Below are 19,400 nucleotides of genomic sequence, written 5' to 3' on the forward strand. Positions count from 1 at the left end.
ACAGTGTCACCGACAACGACGAGACAGCCTATAGGGAGGAGGTCAGAGACCTAGCCGGGTGGTACCAGAATAACAACCTATCCCTCAACGCAACCAAGGCTAAGGAGATGATTGTGGACTACAGGAAAAGGAGGACCGAGCACGCCCCCATTCTCATCGACGGGGCTGTAGTGGAGCAGGTTGAGAGCCTCAAGTTCCTTGGTGTCCACATCACCAACAAACTAGAATTGTCCAAACACACCAACACAGTCGTGAAGAGGGCACGACAAAGCCTATTCCCCCTCAGGAAACTAAAAAGATTTGGCATGGGTCCTGAGATCCTCAAAAGGTTCTACAGCTGCAACATCGAGAGCATCCTGACTGGTTGCATCACTGCCTGGTTCGGCAATTGCTCAGCCTCCAACCGCAAGGCACTACAGAGGGTAGTGCGTGTTGGAACGTTCCACAAATTATACCCACCCGGCTTGAAGTCATAAACTGCTTGAAGCACAGCGAAGAGCTGCTGGCAAAATGAACTAAAGTGCTGTTTGAATGAATGCTTACGAGCCTGCTGGTGCTTACCATCGCTCAGTCAGACTGCTCTATCAAATATCAAATCATAGACTTAATTATAACATAATAACACACAGAAATACGAGCCTTAGGTCATTAATATGGTCAAATCTGGAAACTATCATCTCGAAAACAAAAGTTTTTACTTTCAGTGAAATACGGAACCGTTTCGTATTTTATCTAATGGGTCCCTATGTCTAAATATTCCTGTTACATTGCACAACCTTCAATGTTATGTCATAATTACGTAAAAGTCTGGCAAATTAGTTCGCAACGAGCCAGGCAAACTGTTGCATATACCCTGACTGCGTGCAATGAACGCAAGATAAGTGACACAATTTCATGTTAGCAGGCAATATTAACTAAATATGCAGGTTTAAAAATATATACTTGTGTATTGGTTTTAAAGAAAGGCGTTGATGTTTATGGTTAGGTACATTGGTGCATCGACAGTGCTTTTTTCGCAGATGCGCTTGTTAAATCAACACCCGTTTGTCGAAGTAGGCTGTGATTCAATGAGAAATTAACAGGCACCGCATCAATTATATGCAACGCAGGACACGTTAGATAAACTAGTAATATCATCAACTATGTGTAGTTAACTAGTGATTATGTTAATATTGATAGTTTTTTATAAGATAGGTTTAATGCTAGCTAGCAACTTACCTTGGCTTCTTGCTGCCCTCGCATAACAGGTAGTCAGCCGGCCATGCAGGCTCCTCGTGGAGTGCAATGTAAGGCAGGTGGTTAGAGCGTTGGACTAGTAACCGGAAGGTTGCAAAAACGAATCCCCGAATCCCCCCTGAACAAGGCAGTTAACCCCCGTTCCTAGGCCGTCATTGAAAATAAGAATGTGTTCTTAATCTGACTTGCCTAGTTAAATAAAGGTGTAAAAATACAAAATAAAATATATATTTTTTTAATATATATTTTTTTTAAATCGGCAAATCGGTGGTCAAAAATACTGATTACCGATTGTTATGAAAACTTGAAATCGGCCCTAATTACTCGGCCATTCCCATTAATCGGTCGACCTCTAATTCATACACAGATATGTAATGGCTCATGTAAAATAATACAATTGTGAAAAGTACTTCTGGAAAAAGGTTTAAAAATCTTGTCACCCAATTCAAAAAGCAATGAGTAGTCACATTGAAATATACATTTCAGCAATTGATGCCATGCTCATCAGTCAGTCATAAGTACTATTGTATGTACTCATTGTACTGTAAGTCACTTTGGAGAAAAGGGTTGACTAAATGGCATATACACTATATATATATATATATATATATATATATATATATATATACACTGCTCAAAAAAATAAAGGGAACACTTAAACAACACAATGTAACTCCAAGTCAATCACACTTCTGTGAAATCAAACTGTCCACTTAGGAAGCAACACTGATTGACAATACATTTCACATGCTGTTGTGCAAATGGAATAGACAACAGGTGGAAATTATAGGCAATTAGCAAGACACCCCCAATAAAGGAGTGGTTCTGCAGGTGGGGACCACAGACCACTTCTCAGTTCCTATGCTTCCTGGCTGATGTTTTGGTCACTTTTGAATGCTGGCGGTGCTTTCACTCCAGTGGTAGCATGAGACGGAGTCTACAACCCACACAAGCTCAGGTAGTGCAGCTCATCCAGGATGGCACATCAATGCGAGCTGTGGCAAGAAGGTTTGCTGTGTCTGGAGACGTGGAGGAGGCCGTAGGAGGGCAACAACCCAGCAGCAGGACCGCTACCTCCGCCTTTGTGCAAAGAGGAGCAGGAGAAGCACTGCCAGAGCCCTGCAAAATGACCTCCTGCAGGCCACAAATGTGTATGTGTCTGCGGTCAGAAACAGACTCCATGAGGGTGGTATGAGGGCCCGACGTCCACAGGTGGGGGTTGTGCTTACAGCCCAACACCGTGCAGGACGTTTGGCATTTGCCAGAGAACACCAAGATTGGCAAATTCGCCACTGGCGCCCTGTGCTCTTCACAGATGAAAGCAGGTTCACACTGAGCACATGTGACAGACGTGACAGAGTCTGGAGACGCCGTGGAGAACGATCTGCTGCCTGCAACATCCTCCAGCATGACCGGTTTGGCGGTGGGTCAGTCATGGTGTGGGGTGGCATTTCTTTGAGGGGCCGCACAGCCCTCCATGTGCTCGCCAGAGGTAGCCTGACTGCCATTAGGTACCGAGATTAGATCCTCAGACCCCTTGTGAGACCATATGCTGGTGCGGTTGGCCTTGGGTTCCTCCTAATGCAAGACAATGCTAGACCTCATGTGGCTGGAGTGTGTCAGCAGTTCCTGCAAGAGGAAGGCATTGATGCTATGGACTGGCCCGCCCGTTCCCCAGACCTGAATCCAATTGAGCACATCTGGGACATCATGTCTCGCTCCATCCACCAATGCCACGTTGCACCACAGACTGTCCAGGAGTTGGCGGATGCTTTAGTCCAGGTCTGGGAGGAGATCCCTCAGGAGACCATCCGCCACCTCATCAGGAGCATGCCCAGGCATTGTAGGGAGGTCATACAGGCACGTGGAGGCCACACACACTACTGAGCCTCATTTTGACTAGTTTTAAGGACATTACATCAAAGTTGGATCAGCCTGTAGTGTGGTTTTCCACTTTAATTTTGAGTGTGACTCCAAATCCAGACCTCCATGGGTTGATAAATTGGATTTCCATTGATTATTTTTGTGTGATTTTGTTGTCAGCACATTCAACTATGTAAAGAAAAAAGTACTTAATAAGATTATTTCTTTCATTCAGATCAAGGATGTGTTGTTTAAGTGTTCCCTTTATTTTTTGAGCAGTTATATATATATATATATATACAAAAATATGTGGACACCCCTTCAAATTAGTGGATTCTGATATTTCAGCCACACCCATTGCTGACAGGTGTATAAAATCGAGCACACAGCCATGCAACATTTGTAGTAGAATGGCCTTACTGTAGAGCTCAGTGACTTTCAATGTGGCACCGTCATAGTATGCCACCTTTCCAACAAGTCAGTTCGTCAAATGTCCGCCCTGCTAGAGCTGCCCCGGTCAACTGTAAGTGCTGTTATTGTGAAGTGGAAATGTCTACGAGCAACAACGGCTCAGCCGCGAAGTGGTAGGCCACAAAAGCTCACAGAACAGGACCACCAAGTGCTGAAGCACATAGCTCGTAAAAATAATCTGTCCTCAGTTGCAACACTCGCTACCGAGTTCCAAACTGCCTCTGGAAGCAACGTCAGCACAAGAACTGTTCGTCAGGAGCTTCATGAAATGCATTTCCATGGCCGGGCAGCCACACACAAGCCTAAGATCACCATGCGCAATGCCAAGCGTCTGCTGGTGTGGTGTTAAGCTCGCCGCCATTGGACTCTGGAGCAGTGGAAACGCGTTCTCTGGAGTGATGAATCATGCTTCACCATCGAGCAGTCCGACAGACAAATCTGTGTTAGGCCAATGCCAGGATAACACTACCTGCCCGAATGTGCAGTTGAAGTCGGAAGTTTACATACACCTTAACCAAATACATTTGACTCATTCCTCTCTGCCTCCTTCTTTCCACTCCTCTCCTCTTTTGACCTCACCCTCTCACCTTCCCCCCCCGACTCACAAGGCAGGCAATACGCTTGACCTCATCTTTACTAGATGCTGTTCGTCCACTAATCTCATTGCAACTCCCCTCCAAGTCTCCGACCACTACCTTGTATCCTTTTCCCTCTCGCTCTCATCCAACACTTCTCACTCTGCCCCTACTCGGATGGTATTGCGCCGTCCCAACCTTCGCTCTCTCTCTCCCGCTACTCTCTCCTCTTCCATCCTATCATCTCTTCCCTCTGCTCAAACCTTCTCCAACCTATCCCCTGATTCTGCCTCCTCAACCTTCCTCTCCTCCCTTTCTGCATCCTTTGATTCTCTATGTCCCCTATCCTCCAGGCCGGCTCGGTCCTCCCCTCCTGCTCCGTGGCTCGACGACTCATTGCGAGCTCACAGAACAGGGCTCCGGGCAGCCGAGCGGAAATGGAGGAAAACTCCGCCTCCCTGCGGACCTGGCGTCCTTTCACTCCCTCCTCTCTACATTTTCCTCTTCTGTCTCTGCTGCTAAAGCCACTTTCTACCACTCTAAATTCCAAGCATCTGCCTCTAACCCTAGGAAGCTCTTTGCCACCTTCTCCCCCTCCTGAATCCTCCTCCCCCTCCCCCCTCCTCCCTCTCTGCGGATGACTTCGTCAACCATTTTGAAAAGAACGACATCCGATCCTCGTTTGCTAAGTCAAACGACACCGCTGGTCCTGCTCACACTGCCCTACCCTGTGCTTTGACCTCTTTCTCCCCTCTCTCTCCAGATGAAATCTCGCGTCTTGTGACGGCCGGCCGCCCAACAACCTGCCCGCTTGACCCTATCCCCTCCTCTCTTCTCCAGACCATTTCCGGAGACCTTCTCCCTTACCTCACCTGGCTCATCAACTCATCCTTGACCGCTGGCTACGTCCCTTCCGTCTTCAAGAGAGCGAGAGTTGCACCCCTTCTGAAAAAACCTACACTCGATCCCTCCGAAGTCAACAACTACAGACCAGTATCCCTTCTTTCTTTTCTCTCCAAAACTCTTGAACGCGCCGTCCTTGGCCAGCTCTCCTGCTATCTCTCTCAGAATGACCTTCTTGATCCAAATCAGTCAGGTTTCAAGACTGGTCATTCAACTGAGACTGCTCTTCTCTGTGTCACGGAGGCTCTCCGCACTGCTAAAGCTAACTCTCTCTCCTCTGCTCCCATCCTCCTAGACCTATCTGCTGCCTTTGATACGGTGAACCATCAGATCCTCCTCTCCACCCTCTCCGAGTTGGGCATCTCCGGCGCGGCCCACGCTTGGATTGCGTCCTACCTGACAGGTCGCTCCTACCAGGTGGCGTGGCGAGAATCTGTCTCCGCACCACGTGCTCTCACCCCTGGTGTCCCCCAGGGCTCTGTTCTAGGCCCTCTCCTATTCTCGCTATACACCAAGTCACTTGGCTCTGTCATATCCTCACATGGTCTCTCCTATCATTGCTATGCAGACGACACACAATTAATCTTCTCCTTTCCCCCTTCTGATAACCAGGTGGCGAATCGCATCTCTGCATGTCTGGCAGACATATCAGTGTGGATGATGGATCACCACCTCAAGCTGAACCTCGGCAAGACGGAGCTGCTCTTCCTCCCGGGGAAGGACTGCCCGTTCCATGATCTCGCCATCACGGTTGACAACTCCAGCAGTGGCTTCTTCCTTGCTGAGCGGCCTTTCAGGTTATGTCGATATAGGACTCATTTTACTGTGGATATAGATACTTTTGTACCTGTTTCCCCCAACATCTTCAAGGTCCTTTGCTGTTGTTCTGGGATTGATTTGCACTTCTTGCACCAAAGTACGTTCATCTCTAGGAGACAGAATGCGTCTCCTTCCTGAGTTATATGATGGCTGCGTGGTCCGATGGTGTTTATATTTGCGTACTATTGTTTGTACAGATGAACGTGGTACCTTCAGGTGTTTGGAAATTGCTCCCAAGGATGAACCAGACTTGTGGAGGTCTACAATAATTTTTCTGAGGTCTTGTCTGATTTCTTTTCGTTTACCCATGATGTCAAGGAAAGAGGCACTGAGTTTGGAGGTAGGCCTTGAAATACATCCACAGGTACGCCTCCAATTGACTCAAATGATGTCAATTAGCCTTTCTGGAATTTTCCAAGCTGTTTAAAGGCATAGTCAACTTAGTGTATGTAAACTTCTGACCCACTGGAATTGTGAAATAGTGAATGATAACTGAAATAATCTGTCTATAAACAATTGTTGGAAAAATTACTTGTGTCATGCACAAAGTAGATGTCCTAACCGACTTGCCAAGACTATAATTTGTTAACAAGAAATTGGTGGAGTGGTTGAAAAACGAGTTTTAATGACTACAACCTAAGTGTATGTAAACTTCCGACTTCAACTGTATAGTGCCAACTGTAGAGTTTATTGGAGGAGGAATATGGGTCTTGGGCTGTTTTTCATGGTTCGGGCTAGGCCCCTTAGTACCAGTGAAGGGAAATCTTAACACTATAGCATACAATTACATTCTAGACGATTCTGTGTTTCCAACTTTGTGGCAACAGTTTGGGGAAGACCCTTTCCTGTTTCAGCATGACAATGCACCCATGCACAAAGTGAGGTCCATACAGAAATGGTTTGTCGAGGTTGGTGTGGAAGAACTTCACTGGCCTGCACAGAGCCCTGACCTCAACCCCGGCCAACACCTTTGGGATGAATTGGAATACCGACTGCGAGCAAGGCCTAATCGCCCAACATCAGTGCCAACTCCATATTAATGCCCATGATTTTGGAATGAGATGTTCGACGAGCAGGTGTCCACATACTTTTAGTCATGTAGTGTATTAAGAATACAATGAAGTGGCCTCCCGAGTGGCACAGTGGTCTAAGGCACTGCATCGCAGTGATGCGGTGTCACTACAGCCTGGGGTCATTACCGGTTGTAACTAGGAGTCCCATAGGGCAGCGTCGTCCGGGTTTGGGGAAGGTTTGGCCACGGGGGCTTTACTTGGCTCATCGCTCTCTAGCAACTCCTTGTGGTGGGCCAGGCGCCTGCAGGCCTACTTCCGGTTGTCAGTTGAACAGTATTTCCTCCGACACATTGGTGCGGCTGGCTTCTGGGTTAAGCGAGCGGGTGTTAAGAGGCGCGGTTTGGTGTGTCATGTTTCAGAGGACACATGACTCAACCTTCGCCTCTCCCGAGCCCGTTGGGGAGTTTCAGCGATGAGACAGGATCGTAATCACGAAATTGGGGAGAAAAAGATTGGTAACATTTTTTTTAAAGAATTGGATGTAGTACAAAATCTACATATTTCTTGCTTTTAATTGGAAATCATCCATACTCCCTCCATACTCCCTGCTCTCTAATACTGGTGTGGCAGCAGAGGCAAGTTATGCCTCTCTTCCAGCAGGTCGCGGGGCTGCAGCATGTTGCGGCAGCCACTCCAGCTCCAGCTGTAGGTGGAGAATGTGTCAGAGAAGGCATTGTGGCCCAGAGAGCTGTGGTAGCTCTGCAGCGAGCCCCAGGAGTCCCAGGCGTCCCGCTGCTTGTACTGGCTCAGCGTCTCCAGGTAGGTGTTCAAGCCCTCTTTGGACTGGGGTGAGAGAGGGACGGAGGGAGGGAGGGAGGGAGCGAAGGAGATAGATAAATATATATAGAGATAAAGAGAAATAGAGGGATACAGAGATGGAGGAGAGAGAGGGAAGTAGAGAGTAACTCACTTTAATCAGGCCTTTCCAAGCAGAGATATTGTTTGTACAGTAGCCCTACGTTGTAGTCACACGTATTACATAGCACATAGCACATTGTTACATAAAAATGGCAGGGATGAAGAGAAGAGAGAGGCATCTTTGCTGAGAAGATTTGGAATAGATGGAAGGGGGAGACAGAGACAGGAGGAAAGAGGGGAAGACTCAAACATGGCCATATTTAACTGAAATACTGCAAAGGTATTGACTAAAATGACAAATGCATGATGTTGTTGTTATAGTGTGAGCTGGAGCACCTTGCGGCGTATTTGGTTGATGTTGTCATAGGTGAGACGTTCTCTGTCCTTCACTTGCAGGTCCACCTTGATCTTGACCGGAGTGATCATGTCCTTAGTCTCCTTTCCTGGGTACTTGATTGATAACTGTGAGAGGGAGGGAGGGACAGAAGGAAGTGGAGAGAGAGAGAGAGAGAGAGAGAGAGAGAGAGAGAGAGTAACCCACAATCTCCTCCCTATAGGCTGTGTCATTGTCATCGGTGATTAGGCCTACCAGCATTGTGTCGTCGGCAAACTTAATGATGGTGTTGGAGTCTTGCGCAGCCACAGAGTAGTGGGTGAACAGGGAGTACAGGAGGGGACTAAGCACGCACCCCTGAAGGGCCCCCGTGTTGAGGGTCAGCATGGCGAATGTGTTGTTGCCTACCCTCACCACCTGGGGGCGGCCCGTCATGAAGTCCAGGATCCAGTTGCAGTTGGGAGGTGTTCAGTCCCAAGGACCTTAGCTTAGTGATGAGCTTCGAGGGCACTATGGTGTTGAACGCTGAGCTGTAGTCAATGAACAGCATTCTCACGTAGGGACTATGTTGGTCTGCTGAAACATGTAGGTATTACAGACTGGGTCAGGGAGAGGTTGAAAATGTCAATGAAGTCACTTGTCAGCTGGTTAGCGCATGCTCTTAGTATGCGTCCTGCTAATCCGTCTGGCCCTGCGGCCTTGTGAATGTTAACCTGTCTAAAGGTCTTACTCACATCGGCTAAGGAGAGCATGATTCCACATTCGTCCGGAACAGCTGGTGCTCTTATGCGTGGTTCACTTTTGCTTGCCTCGAAGCGAGCATAGAAGGCATTTGGCTCGTCTAGTTGGCTCGTGTCACTGGGTAGCTCGTGCTTGGGTTTCCCTTTGTAATCCGTGATAGTTTGCAAGCCCTGCCACATCTGACAAGCGTCAGACCGGTGTAGTAGGATTGGATCTTAGTCCTGTGGTGACGCATTGCCTGTTTGATGGTTCGTCGGAGGGTGTAGCAGGATTTCTTATAAGCATCTGGGTTAGTGTCCCACTTCTTGAAAATGGCAGCTCAAGCCTTTAGCTCAGTGCAGATGTTGACTGTAATCCACGGCTTCTGGTTGGGATATGTATGTCCGGTCTCTGTGGGGACAATGTCGTCAATGCACTTAATTAAGCCGATGACTAATGTGGTAAACTCCTCAATGCCATTGGATGAATCCCAGAACATATTCCAGCAAAACAGTCCTGTAGAGTAGCATCCGCTTCATCGGACCACTTCCTAATTGAGCGTGTCACTGGTACTTCCTGTTTGTTCTTGCTTGTAAGCAGGAATCAGGAGCATAGAGTTATGGTCAGATTTGCCAAATAGAGGGCGAGGGAGAGCGTTGTATGTGTCTCTATGTGGAGTAAATGTGATCAAGAGTTTTTTTCCCCTCTAGTTGCATAGGTGACATGCTGGTAGAAACAAGGTAAAACGGATTACAGTTTTCCTGCATTAAAATCACCGGCCACTAGAAGTGCTACCTCTGGATGAGTATTTTCTTGTTGGCTTATGGTCCTATATAGCTCATTGAGTGCGGTCTTAGTGCCAGCATCGGTTTGTGGTGGTAAATAGACAGCTACAAAAAATATAGATGAAAACTCTCTTGGTAAATAGTATGGTCTACACAGCGTATCATAAGGTATTCTAACTCAGGCGAGCAGATCTTCGAGACTTCCTTAATATTAGAGATTGCACACCAGCTGTTGTTAACAAAGAGACACGCCCTTGAATTTACGAGACGCTGCCGTTCTGTCCTGCTGATGCATAGAAAAAAACTGTTGAAATTACTTAAACCATGTCCTCGTTCAGCCACGACTCCGTGAAGCATAGGATATTACAGTTCTTCAGGTCCCGTTGATAGGATAGTCTTGAACGGAGCTCGTCTAGTTTGTTCTTCAGTCATTGTACATTCGCCAATAGAACAGAGGGTAGAGGAGGTTTATTTAATCACTGCCGTAGTTTCGTCAGGGTGCCCCCACGTCGGCTTTTATATCGCCGTCTTTTCATATTTGGGGAAAATATACTAAACTTCCCCTGCTATTATCCTTTTATTTTTAGATTCATAAATTGGGATAATAATTCATTAATTGCTGATTCAGAACTGAATTACAATAAGAAGCCAGGGAAGACAACATCTAGATAAAGTTTGGTTACATAAATGAAAAAAGGTGTAGACTTGACAATATTCAACACAGCATGCAATACAGCGGTGATCCAGATGCATTTTCAGTCAATTCAGGTCGTTATTGTAAAATATCATTTATTTATTCTCGATGACTTACCTGGCTAAATAAAGGCGCAAGTAAATAAAGTAAACCGAATTGGCTGAATTTACTGAATTTAAATGGAATTGTCTCTAACCCTTCAGTCGTTTTAGCTCATACCTGTCTGATGCGCTCCTCGATCTCCACGGTCTTCCAGGTCTTGGCAGAGGGGACACTTCCCTGTGTCGCCACCCGCTTGCCCACCATGACCTTTGACTTGACGTTCAGGCTGGGCCGCTTAGAGTATGGGCTGGTACTGGGAGCTGAGAGAGTCACACACACAACGCAGTGACTCGGATTAAATTAAATTCAGTAATCCAATGTTGCCAAAGGTCACTTAGAAATGCGTTTGTTTTTTAAAGAAATGCAAAATTGTACACTGTATTTCAGATCAATTAGATATTATTTTAATGGACAAAAAATTTGCTTTTCTTTCAAAAACATGGAAATGTCTAAGTGACCCCAAACTTTTGAACGGTAGTGTACAGTGTAAAATGTAAAGATAGGTAAGGAGCACGGGAGGTTGCTGAGGGGAGGACGGCTCATAATAATGGTGGAACGGAGAAAATGGAATGGCTTGAAACACATGGAAACCATGTGTTTGATGTAGTTGATTCCGCTCCAGCCATTACCACAAGCCCGTCCTCCCCAATTAAGGTGCCACCAACCTCCTGTGCTAAAGAGGGGAAGTAATATACACAAAATTAAACCAGGAACTGAAATTATGTAGTTTAGATGTGGTTCTCAAACACTGGTCAAACGTTGTTGTTCAGACGTTACACAGACATTGCCCATACATTGCTCACCGTTGGGTTTGATGTACTTCATCAGCTGCTTGGGCTGCAGGCCCACCAGATGGGCCCCCTTGGCGTAGTAGGTGATCACGTGACCCCTGCTCTTGTCCTGATGCGGCGCCACCCGCAACACATGACGCAGCGACTTCTTATGGTAATACCTGGGTGGAGACAGAGAGACTCAAAGAACGAGAACTTAAGCTGACAACATTTTATTTTGGGGCTTTGTTCTTCATATTTTGTCATGAGCAACAGTTTACTCAAATGATTTACTCTAATATTTATTCTCATAATAAACCTCACAATTCTTGGGACCTCCCGAGGGGCGCAGCTGTGTAAGGCACTACATCGCGGTGCTTGAGGCATCACTACAGATCCCAGGCTGTGTCACAACCGGCCGTGACCGGGAGTCCCTTCGGGCGGCGCAAAATTGTCCCAGCGTTGTATGGGATAGGGGAGGGTTTGGCCAGGGGGGCTTTACTTGCCTCATCACGCTCCAGCGACTCCATATGGCGGGCCGGGCGCCTGCAGGCTGACTTTGGTCATCAGTTGAACAGTGTTTCCTCCGACACATTGGTGTGGCTGGCTTCCGGGTTAAGTGGGTGGGTGTTAAGGAGGGCGGTTTGGCGGGTCATGTTTCGGAGGACACATGACTCGACCTTCGCATCTCCTGAGCCTGTTGAGGAGTTGCAGCGAAGAGACAAGATAGTAATTGGATCGTAATTGGATATCACGAAATTGGGGAGAAAAGGGGGCTATATCTTTTTAAAATATATTTAAAAAAAATAACAAATAAATCGTGCATACATGTAGTGCCTGACCAGAAGTACTGCTAGTGTATATTTTCAGAGAAGGAACGTTTGTATTTTACCGAACTATCTCCCCAGTGGCACTGCTGGGAATGAGGCCTGCATTCAGCATCTGATTCAAGGCTTTGTAGAATACAGAGTCTGACTGATCCACACTCTGAGATGGGTCAGGAGACTCTGCTACAAGGAGAGAGAGGGAGAGGGGGAGAGGGGTAGGTTTGATGGAGAGGGAAAGGGGAAGAACAGAGGGTGACAATGGAGAGGGATAGAAAGGGAGGGATTGAGGGAGGAGGAGTAGAGGGAGCAGTTGGCACCTGTTTCATGGCTTGAAAAAATAATGTAATTGTGAACATGTGCATGCCATCTAAAATCTGTCAAAACACACTTTTCTCTCTTACAGGCTTTTTACCTTTTATACACCTGGCGAACTTCTGACTGTCTGTCATCACACACAGAAAGTCTTGAAAACCTACCTCACCATCTCCTAGAAACAAATCACATTTTAATTATTGTTCCTTACAATAAAATTACAGATAGCTTTCATATGTTCTACTAGGGATGGGCATTTGAAAGAACGTCTATGTTGGAGTACTCTCATCGAAATAATTTTGAGTAATCAAGTTATTGCATGTTAGCGTGAAACGGGGCTGATGGCAAAAAAGTATCCTATTGGATCTTCCAATTAAGCCTGTGGTTGTTCTGATACACAACTGAAAACATAATTTAACATAATTACTGCACTTGACATACTCCACACACATTTAAAAGTTTGAAATGTTCTCTGTGCTTATACATTTTACCTGATAAATAGCTGCATTTGTACATCTTGAGTATTTGTTAATAAGCAATTGAGTACAAACCTTGAATCGACTACTCACACCCACCCCATATTCTACCCGTCTTTGATTTCACAAACATCTGAAAGGCTAGTTTGGAGTTAATTTTTAGTTCCTAAATACATTTCAAATGTATTGGAAGCAGGTTATAAAGGCATTTCACATTCAGTGGAACATGTTAGATTGCAAACGGAATGTTTTCATCTTGTGAAATTTCCAATAGCGTAATTCCTTGATCCTGCATTGGGATACATTGCATGTGTATGTCCTTGTGAGTGACTTCACCGTCATAGTCGGCCCTATGTAGGGCAGCCTCAGTCTGCTCGGGGCTGAGTCTCATGTTTACTGTGTCCAATAGGGAGGAGAGACCCACTACGTTGATGCAGCCATGACTATCGGTGGCAAACAGCTCAAAGACAGCCTGGAACGCTATTGGATAGGATAGAATAGGAAAGGATTAACTTGATTGTCCCCGAGGAGAAAACAAACTCCTTCTGGTTGAAAATGGCTGGTTTGTACACTGATGAAGGTCCTATGACCAAGACTTAAGCTTGAGATCCCTTAAATACACAATTTTTCAAATTGTATTATTTTTCTTTTTGTGCTACTGGAATTAACCGTCTTTTCATTTTAAATTCTTTGACAGGCATGCATAGCGATTGACACTCATTTAAAGTATAGAAATTATTGTGTTTGTCTTTTTTCATTATTGGTGTCACAAGGTAATGTCATGTCACCTTCAACTTGAGCGTCCGACAGTGGCTCCTCTGCAACCATGGTTGCCAAGTCCTTAAGCTGACCCACACCCCTGTTGGTCAGAGCCATGGTGTGACATTGGTAAGAAGGGACATTGTCATCAAACAGTTCTAAAATTCTAAAACCTCTTTATATTCAATAATACTGACTCAGCACTGTTGGCATACTTGCTCAATTAATCTCTTCTAGATTCCTCGCCTCCTCTCTCCTCATCTCCTTGTCAAAACGCCTTGAAGGAGAAGGTGCGAGAGGAAGTACCTTGGACCTTCTCCTTCAATACAATTGACAAGGAGGTGAGGAAATAGGAGGTGAAAATTGCAGAAAGACAAATTGAGGTAAGAGATGTAGTTTCAAAATCTTGGAAAGATAAAACAGACTGCACTTTACACTGAGTGTACAAAACATTAAGGTAAACCGTCCTAATATTTTGTTCCCCCCTAGAAACTCCAGAAAGTTGAGTGAAATTCAGTCTCGTGCTTTTCTATGCGGGCTGATATTTCTCCAGCGCTGCAGCTTAGAGGGAACATTGATGCTGGCCCATGTTGACTCCACTGCTTCCCACAGTTGTGTCAAATTGGCTGGATGTCCTTTGGGTAGTGGACCATTCTTGATACACACAGGAAACTGTTGAGTGTGAAAACCCCAGCAGAGTTGCAGTTCTTCACACAAATCGGCGTGCCTGGCACCTACTACCATACCCCGTTCAAAGGCACTTAAATATTTTGTCTTGCCCATTCACCCTCTGAATGGCACACATACACAATCCATATCTCAAGGCTTAAAAATCCTTCTTTAACATGTCTCCTCTACTTCATCTACACTGATTGAAGAGGATTGACATTGATAAGGAATCATAGATTTTCACCTGGATTCACCTGGTCAGTCTGTCATGAAAAGAGCAGGTGTGCTTAATGTTTTGTACGATCCATTGGAGGAGTAGGCCAAGTAGCATATAATGCTTGTCTGATTCATGTTGTTCTGATCAAAAATCTGAAGAAGAAAACAACGCGTACTCACAGAGAATCTAGGACTTCCTTCAAGTCTGAGGTTATCCTGTTGGGGTCTATGTCTCTGCTGCCCTGACCCACAGGGTTTTGGGTGCCCTAGAAATACAAGTGATATGTGAATTATTTAGGAAACGTTTTTTTATGAAAAATGTTGTAGTTATTATTATATCAATAACCTGTTTGTTTTTTCCCTAGTAGAATATGTTTGTCTTATTATATCAATAGCCTATCGTTGTCTTACTTTTTACTTTTTCACCAATATAATAAAAAGGCTAAATAGTGGGAAATGTATGTTACCAGCCTAACCTTCATCCTGCCTGCTGGGGTTTCTCTCATTGTGACAGGTATGGGATGGTCCATGCTTCTCAGATAAGCTCACATAGGGTGTTGACCCTGCAGGAAGGACAATTGGAGAGTTTTAGTGCAGTGATGGGAGTATAAAATTATATCAAAACCATGACGTCACAACCCTACATCATAGAGGTCCTATTAAATGACGTATTCTTGATCCTAATTCTATTACCTAAAAAAATACGTTCAAAATAAGCTTACCATCTAAAATGAAAACGCTGAAATTATCACATTGGTTACTTATAGGCCTTCTAAAGTTAACGATCAGAATTGCCCATTTTATGTTCTCACGTTGAGAGTAAAAGGAATTGTTTCCAACATCAGTTCCCAAAGCACCTCTTATAGAAACGATCGAAGGGACTCAGGTTCTCACAGCCATTTCATTTGCACTAATTTTGGGGACACAAGTGTCATGGGTTACCTATGACGGACGCATCAGTGACGTTTCTTATTTGTTCGACAAAGTTGGAGAAATCCCAATTACTCTGTCTCGCACCTGCCGTTTTATCTTGAACATATATTTCCTCAACAACAACAAAAAGTGTTACAAAAGCATAATACTGTATCTAATGTAGGTTCATTGTCCTGTCATGGCAAAAGTAATTTTTTATAAATGTTTTTTTTAACTAGGCTATAACACTTCATCGCTGTAGAACAAGTATCTCAGAGACCTTTGCATAAACCTTGTTCAATACCATTCATCAGGTGCGTAATTTGTTTAGGTCTGGCTCACAATTTCAGAAAATGGGAATAGGATAATTCTATATATTCAGTGGAGACATCACCATTTACATCCTTTGTTGGCCGCTTATGCCCTTACATTTGGAATAATAATTTAGCCTACGCGGTAAGACTGCCTGAAATGAGACGCTTTCAATAGGTTCTTTATTTTTACATTTCAGTTCTTGATCAGAATTGAATAACCTTTTTTTTGTGTCACCAAAATTATAAGAATAGGCTGCATTAAGTTCCTTTTCATTTTCTTCAATATGTTGTTCTGGGTAAGTAGAAAAGTATATTTGATTTTACACTCTGTATATCAGAAGAATTGTATATATACCCTACCATTAGTCTTTACCATTAATTTTAATAAAGCTGGTGAAAATGTTCTAATAACACCAAAAAAAGAGAGAAATAATCCATTTACTGTATATATATATGTAAGCCTATGTGTTATGGCATGAAGGATATAGAATTTTACAGAGCACATTGCAAGGGCTAAATGGCAGATTATTATTCCAAGGTAATTGCTCATTCATTGTAGCAAAATGTAGCCTATACTTTTTATGATACACTCTATTTAAAAATAAAAAAGTTACAAACACTTTGACAGGATATTTTGATATGATGATATTTCTTCAATATTGTCTTTCCAGAACTGGACGAAATGTATTGACTTTCATCACATCTTTATTTTTTTGAGGGTCAAAATACTAATATAGGCCTACACTCAACTATACTTAGACTTGTGTCTCAAACCACTTTTAAATGTTTTAATACAACATCTATTTGCAGTAATACTCACAGCTTTATTTCTAGGTGTCTGGCATTGCCCTCATTGCCATTGGGTCAATGTCGCTCACGACATACACAGAGATAGCAACTTTTACGGGTAGTGCTCTGTCCCGCACTTCCATGTTGCTTTTTGCAGAGGGCATCATCGTAGTGGGCATCACCGTCTCGGTCATCTCCTTCCTTGGGTGCTTCGGGGCGTGGACCGATAGTCGCTCCCTTCTGGCCTCAGTGAGTAACATCCAATTCATTAGAGCTACTGCATTTTTTGCCCTGTAACCCATGTTAGCATTATAGCCCCATAAAGGTCCAGTGCAGTCAAACTTGATTTTCCTGTGTTTTATATACATTTCCACGCAATGAGGTTGGATTAATACTTTTGAATTGTAAAAATGATGATAATGTCGTTTTAGTGTAAGAGCTGTTAGAAAATACCTCCTAAAATTTCAGCCTGTTTTGGTGGGAGGGAGTTTTGGCCTTTCACAATGACATCTCCATGCGGTAAATTAGTTAATTGACCAATAAGAAAAAAAGTTCCAAACCTCTCTACCCATAACAGCAAATGTTCAGTTTCCCCTCCCCACTCAAACCCATCCCAGACAGTCCTAGCAAAATTCTTGCTTGGGAAATAGCTTTTTGCTAAGAAGCTATTTTTTATTTATTTTTTGACTATTTTAATTGAAATCAATCACAGTATGGTACTTAGTTGTTACCCAGAAATTATTTGATATTGAGATTTTAAAAAAGGCTGCATTGGACCGTTAAAGCTTATTCTTTTGGATGCCATGAGTGCAGGCTGAATCAGGTTGGAATAAACGCCTTCACACCTTGTGGTTACCAGGACCAGAATTAAAGAAAGCCCCATGAGCTTGCAATACTTATAAATACTTTACAATAACACATTTTCTTTGCTCTGCCATTTAATAATGCATTTCACTGAGATCCTTGTCATGATCCTGACTATGGAGATTTTAGCAGGGATTTCCCTGAATGTCCTTTGAAGTAAGGTGAGACATGTCAATTGTGTGTTGCATTTTGCAAATGCTTTTCAGTATTGAAGATAAATATTTCATAATAAACAGCAGTGCTTCTCGAGTTCCCATGCATTTTGTTGGGCAGAAAGCTATGCCCCTCTGCCTAGCTCTGTTGCCCCCTACTTCAAAGCCCACAGTAGTTTCAATGGGAAAGGTTTGTGGTTGCTGCTGCAATTGTTACATCTAAAGCCTCTGTGTGGCGCCTTGGATGAAATAGTGGGGAACCGATGAGCTGTTTTGGTCACTGTGCTGTATAATTGCAAATGTAATTAATTATGTCCTATACTGCCCTCTGCAGGTGGATGAGACAATCAAAAAGAAAGCCCGCTCTGTGATCTCAGAGTACAGCGTGAAGAACAGACCTGTCATAGATGATATTCAGGATGAGGTGACACAGTTACCACAGCTTTATTCAACTATTGGCCAATCGCTATTGACAAGAACAATGATCACCTGTTGTATCCGTCTGTAACTTGCTGTGATGCATTATGAAAAAGGAAATCCATCCATTGGAAGTTGTATATTACACCTAACTGGTGTAATATAGTCTGACATTGGTTGGACCTGTGTGTGTGTGTGTGTGTGTGTGTGTGTGTGTGTGTGTGTGTGTGTGTGTGTGTGTGTGTGTGTGTGTGTGTGTGTGTGTGTGTGTGTGTGTGTGTGTGTGTGTGTGTGTGATAGCACTCGAAAGCCATTGGTTTCCATGTGTTTGATGCCATTCCAGACATTATTATGGGCCGTCCTCCCCTCAGCAGCCTCCACTGAGAAGCTAGGGTTTTCAGCCGTTACATTCGCCTGCATTTGGCTCCACATAAACTACAATTCCGACGCTGTGTGTGTGTGTGTGTGTGTACTTCATATGTTGCCCTGTATGTTGCTCTGTTGCAGTTCCACTGCTGTGGTGCAGAGAACTACGCCGACTGGTTTCCGCAGTAAGGGCTGGGGCAACAGAAGCTCAGTCCCAGACTCACGCTGCCTGGTGGAGTATGATTTGTGTGGCCACTTTATCAGTAAAACCACTGTATAACTGAAGGTCAGCAAACAAACGCGCGCGCGCACACACACACACACACACACACACACACACACACACACACACACACACACACACACACACAAATGCATACCCCTTTACAAATAGACAGACTACACACGTGCAGAACACACACACACACACACACACACACACACACAGAACGAGAGAGCCATCATAGTGTCATCATATTGATTGATGATAGTGACTGTATGATCCTTAGGGTTGTGTCCAAACCATCAGATAATACCCGGGGAAGAACCTGGTATGGGTGGCTGCTGCCTGTATTGGTCTGGGGGTTGTGGAGGTAAACAAATGGCAATCTGTCCATCATATTCTATTTTTGACAGTATAAGACATGCACTATTGTGTCACATTCACACAAACAAGAGGCATATGTAGAACTTGTGTGTCAATACATTCACAGCTAACTGACTCATTTGTTGTGTCCTTTAGGTCTTTGGAGCCTTGCTTGGAATGTGTCTATTTCAAGACTTGAGACGAAGAAGCTATGAAAAAATGTACTTAAAAATGATACTATCATGACATATTCTACACACCTGCTACTGTTTGTAAGATGCTGATACTGTGTTTGCTTGGTGTGCTTTCTGGCCACATATATTTTACCCTTGTCATTGGAAACTTTTTTAGCTTGAAATGTATTCTTTGTTGGGAATAAAGTTTATTTGATGATGTCATGCTTTATTTTTGTTTATTTACAGCCAACAACATAAACATAAACATAAAAAATATTTGTTGAAGCTGCCTAAAATACTGACCAATGAGTGTCAGAAATGAACTGCAACTCCCAGAAACCCTTACAGGAAATAAGTCCGTC

At 44.2% G+C, this 19,400-nt stretch overlaps 1 protein-coding gene across 1 annotated transcript; it reads right to left on the bottom strand.

The window, feature by feature from the left end:
* Positions 1-7,492: 7,492 nt before the first annotated feature.
* LOC106579364 (EF-hand calcium-binding domain-containing protein 3) lies at positions 7,493-15,274 on the bottom strand. The gene is made up of 11 exons (XM_014159203.2): positions 15,185-15,274; positions 14,939-15,025; positions 14,643-14,728; positions 13,607-13,677; positions 13,155-13,298; positions 12,443-12,517; positions 12,096-12,213; positions 11,237-11,385; positions 10,551-10,693; positions 8,135-8,260; positions 7,493-7,723 (listed from the first exon to the last, which is right to left on the bottom strand). Exons 2-11 carry the CDS (start codon positions 14,990-14,992, stop codon positions 7,493-7,495), a joined length of 1,197 nt encoding a protein of 398 aa, XP_014014678.1. The 5' UTR covers positions 14,993-15,025; positions 15,185-15,274.
* Between the last annotated feature and the right edge of the window lie 4,126 nt (positions 15,275-19,400).

Source organism: Salmo salar, chromosome ssa19 (assembly GCF_905237065.1).
Source record: "Salmo salar chromosome ssa19, Ssal_v3.1, whole genome shotgun sequence".
In the NCBI taxonomy this organism is placed as follows: Eukaryota; Metazoa; Chordata; class Actinopteri; order Salmoniformes; family Salmonidae; genus Salmo; species Salmo salar.

Excerpts from the sequence above, each read along its gene's own strand:
- LOC106579364 (XM_014159203.2), bottom strand. The coding sequence starts at position 14,992 with ATGGACCATCCCATACCTGTCACAATGAGAGAAACCCCAGCAGGCAGG. Across the intron at positions 13,299-13,606 it reads GTCGGACGCTCAAGTTGAAG|CGTTCCAGGCTGTCTTTGAG; the intron begins GTGACATGACAT and ends CCTATCCAATAG. Across the intron at positions 10,694-11,236 it reads GAAGTACATCAAACCCAACG|CTCCCAGTACCAGCCCATAC; the intron begins GTGAGCAATGTA and ends TGACTCTCTCAG.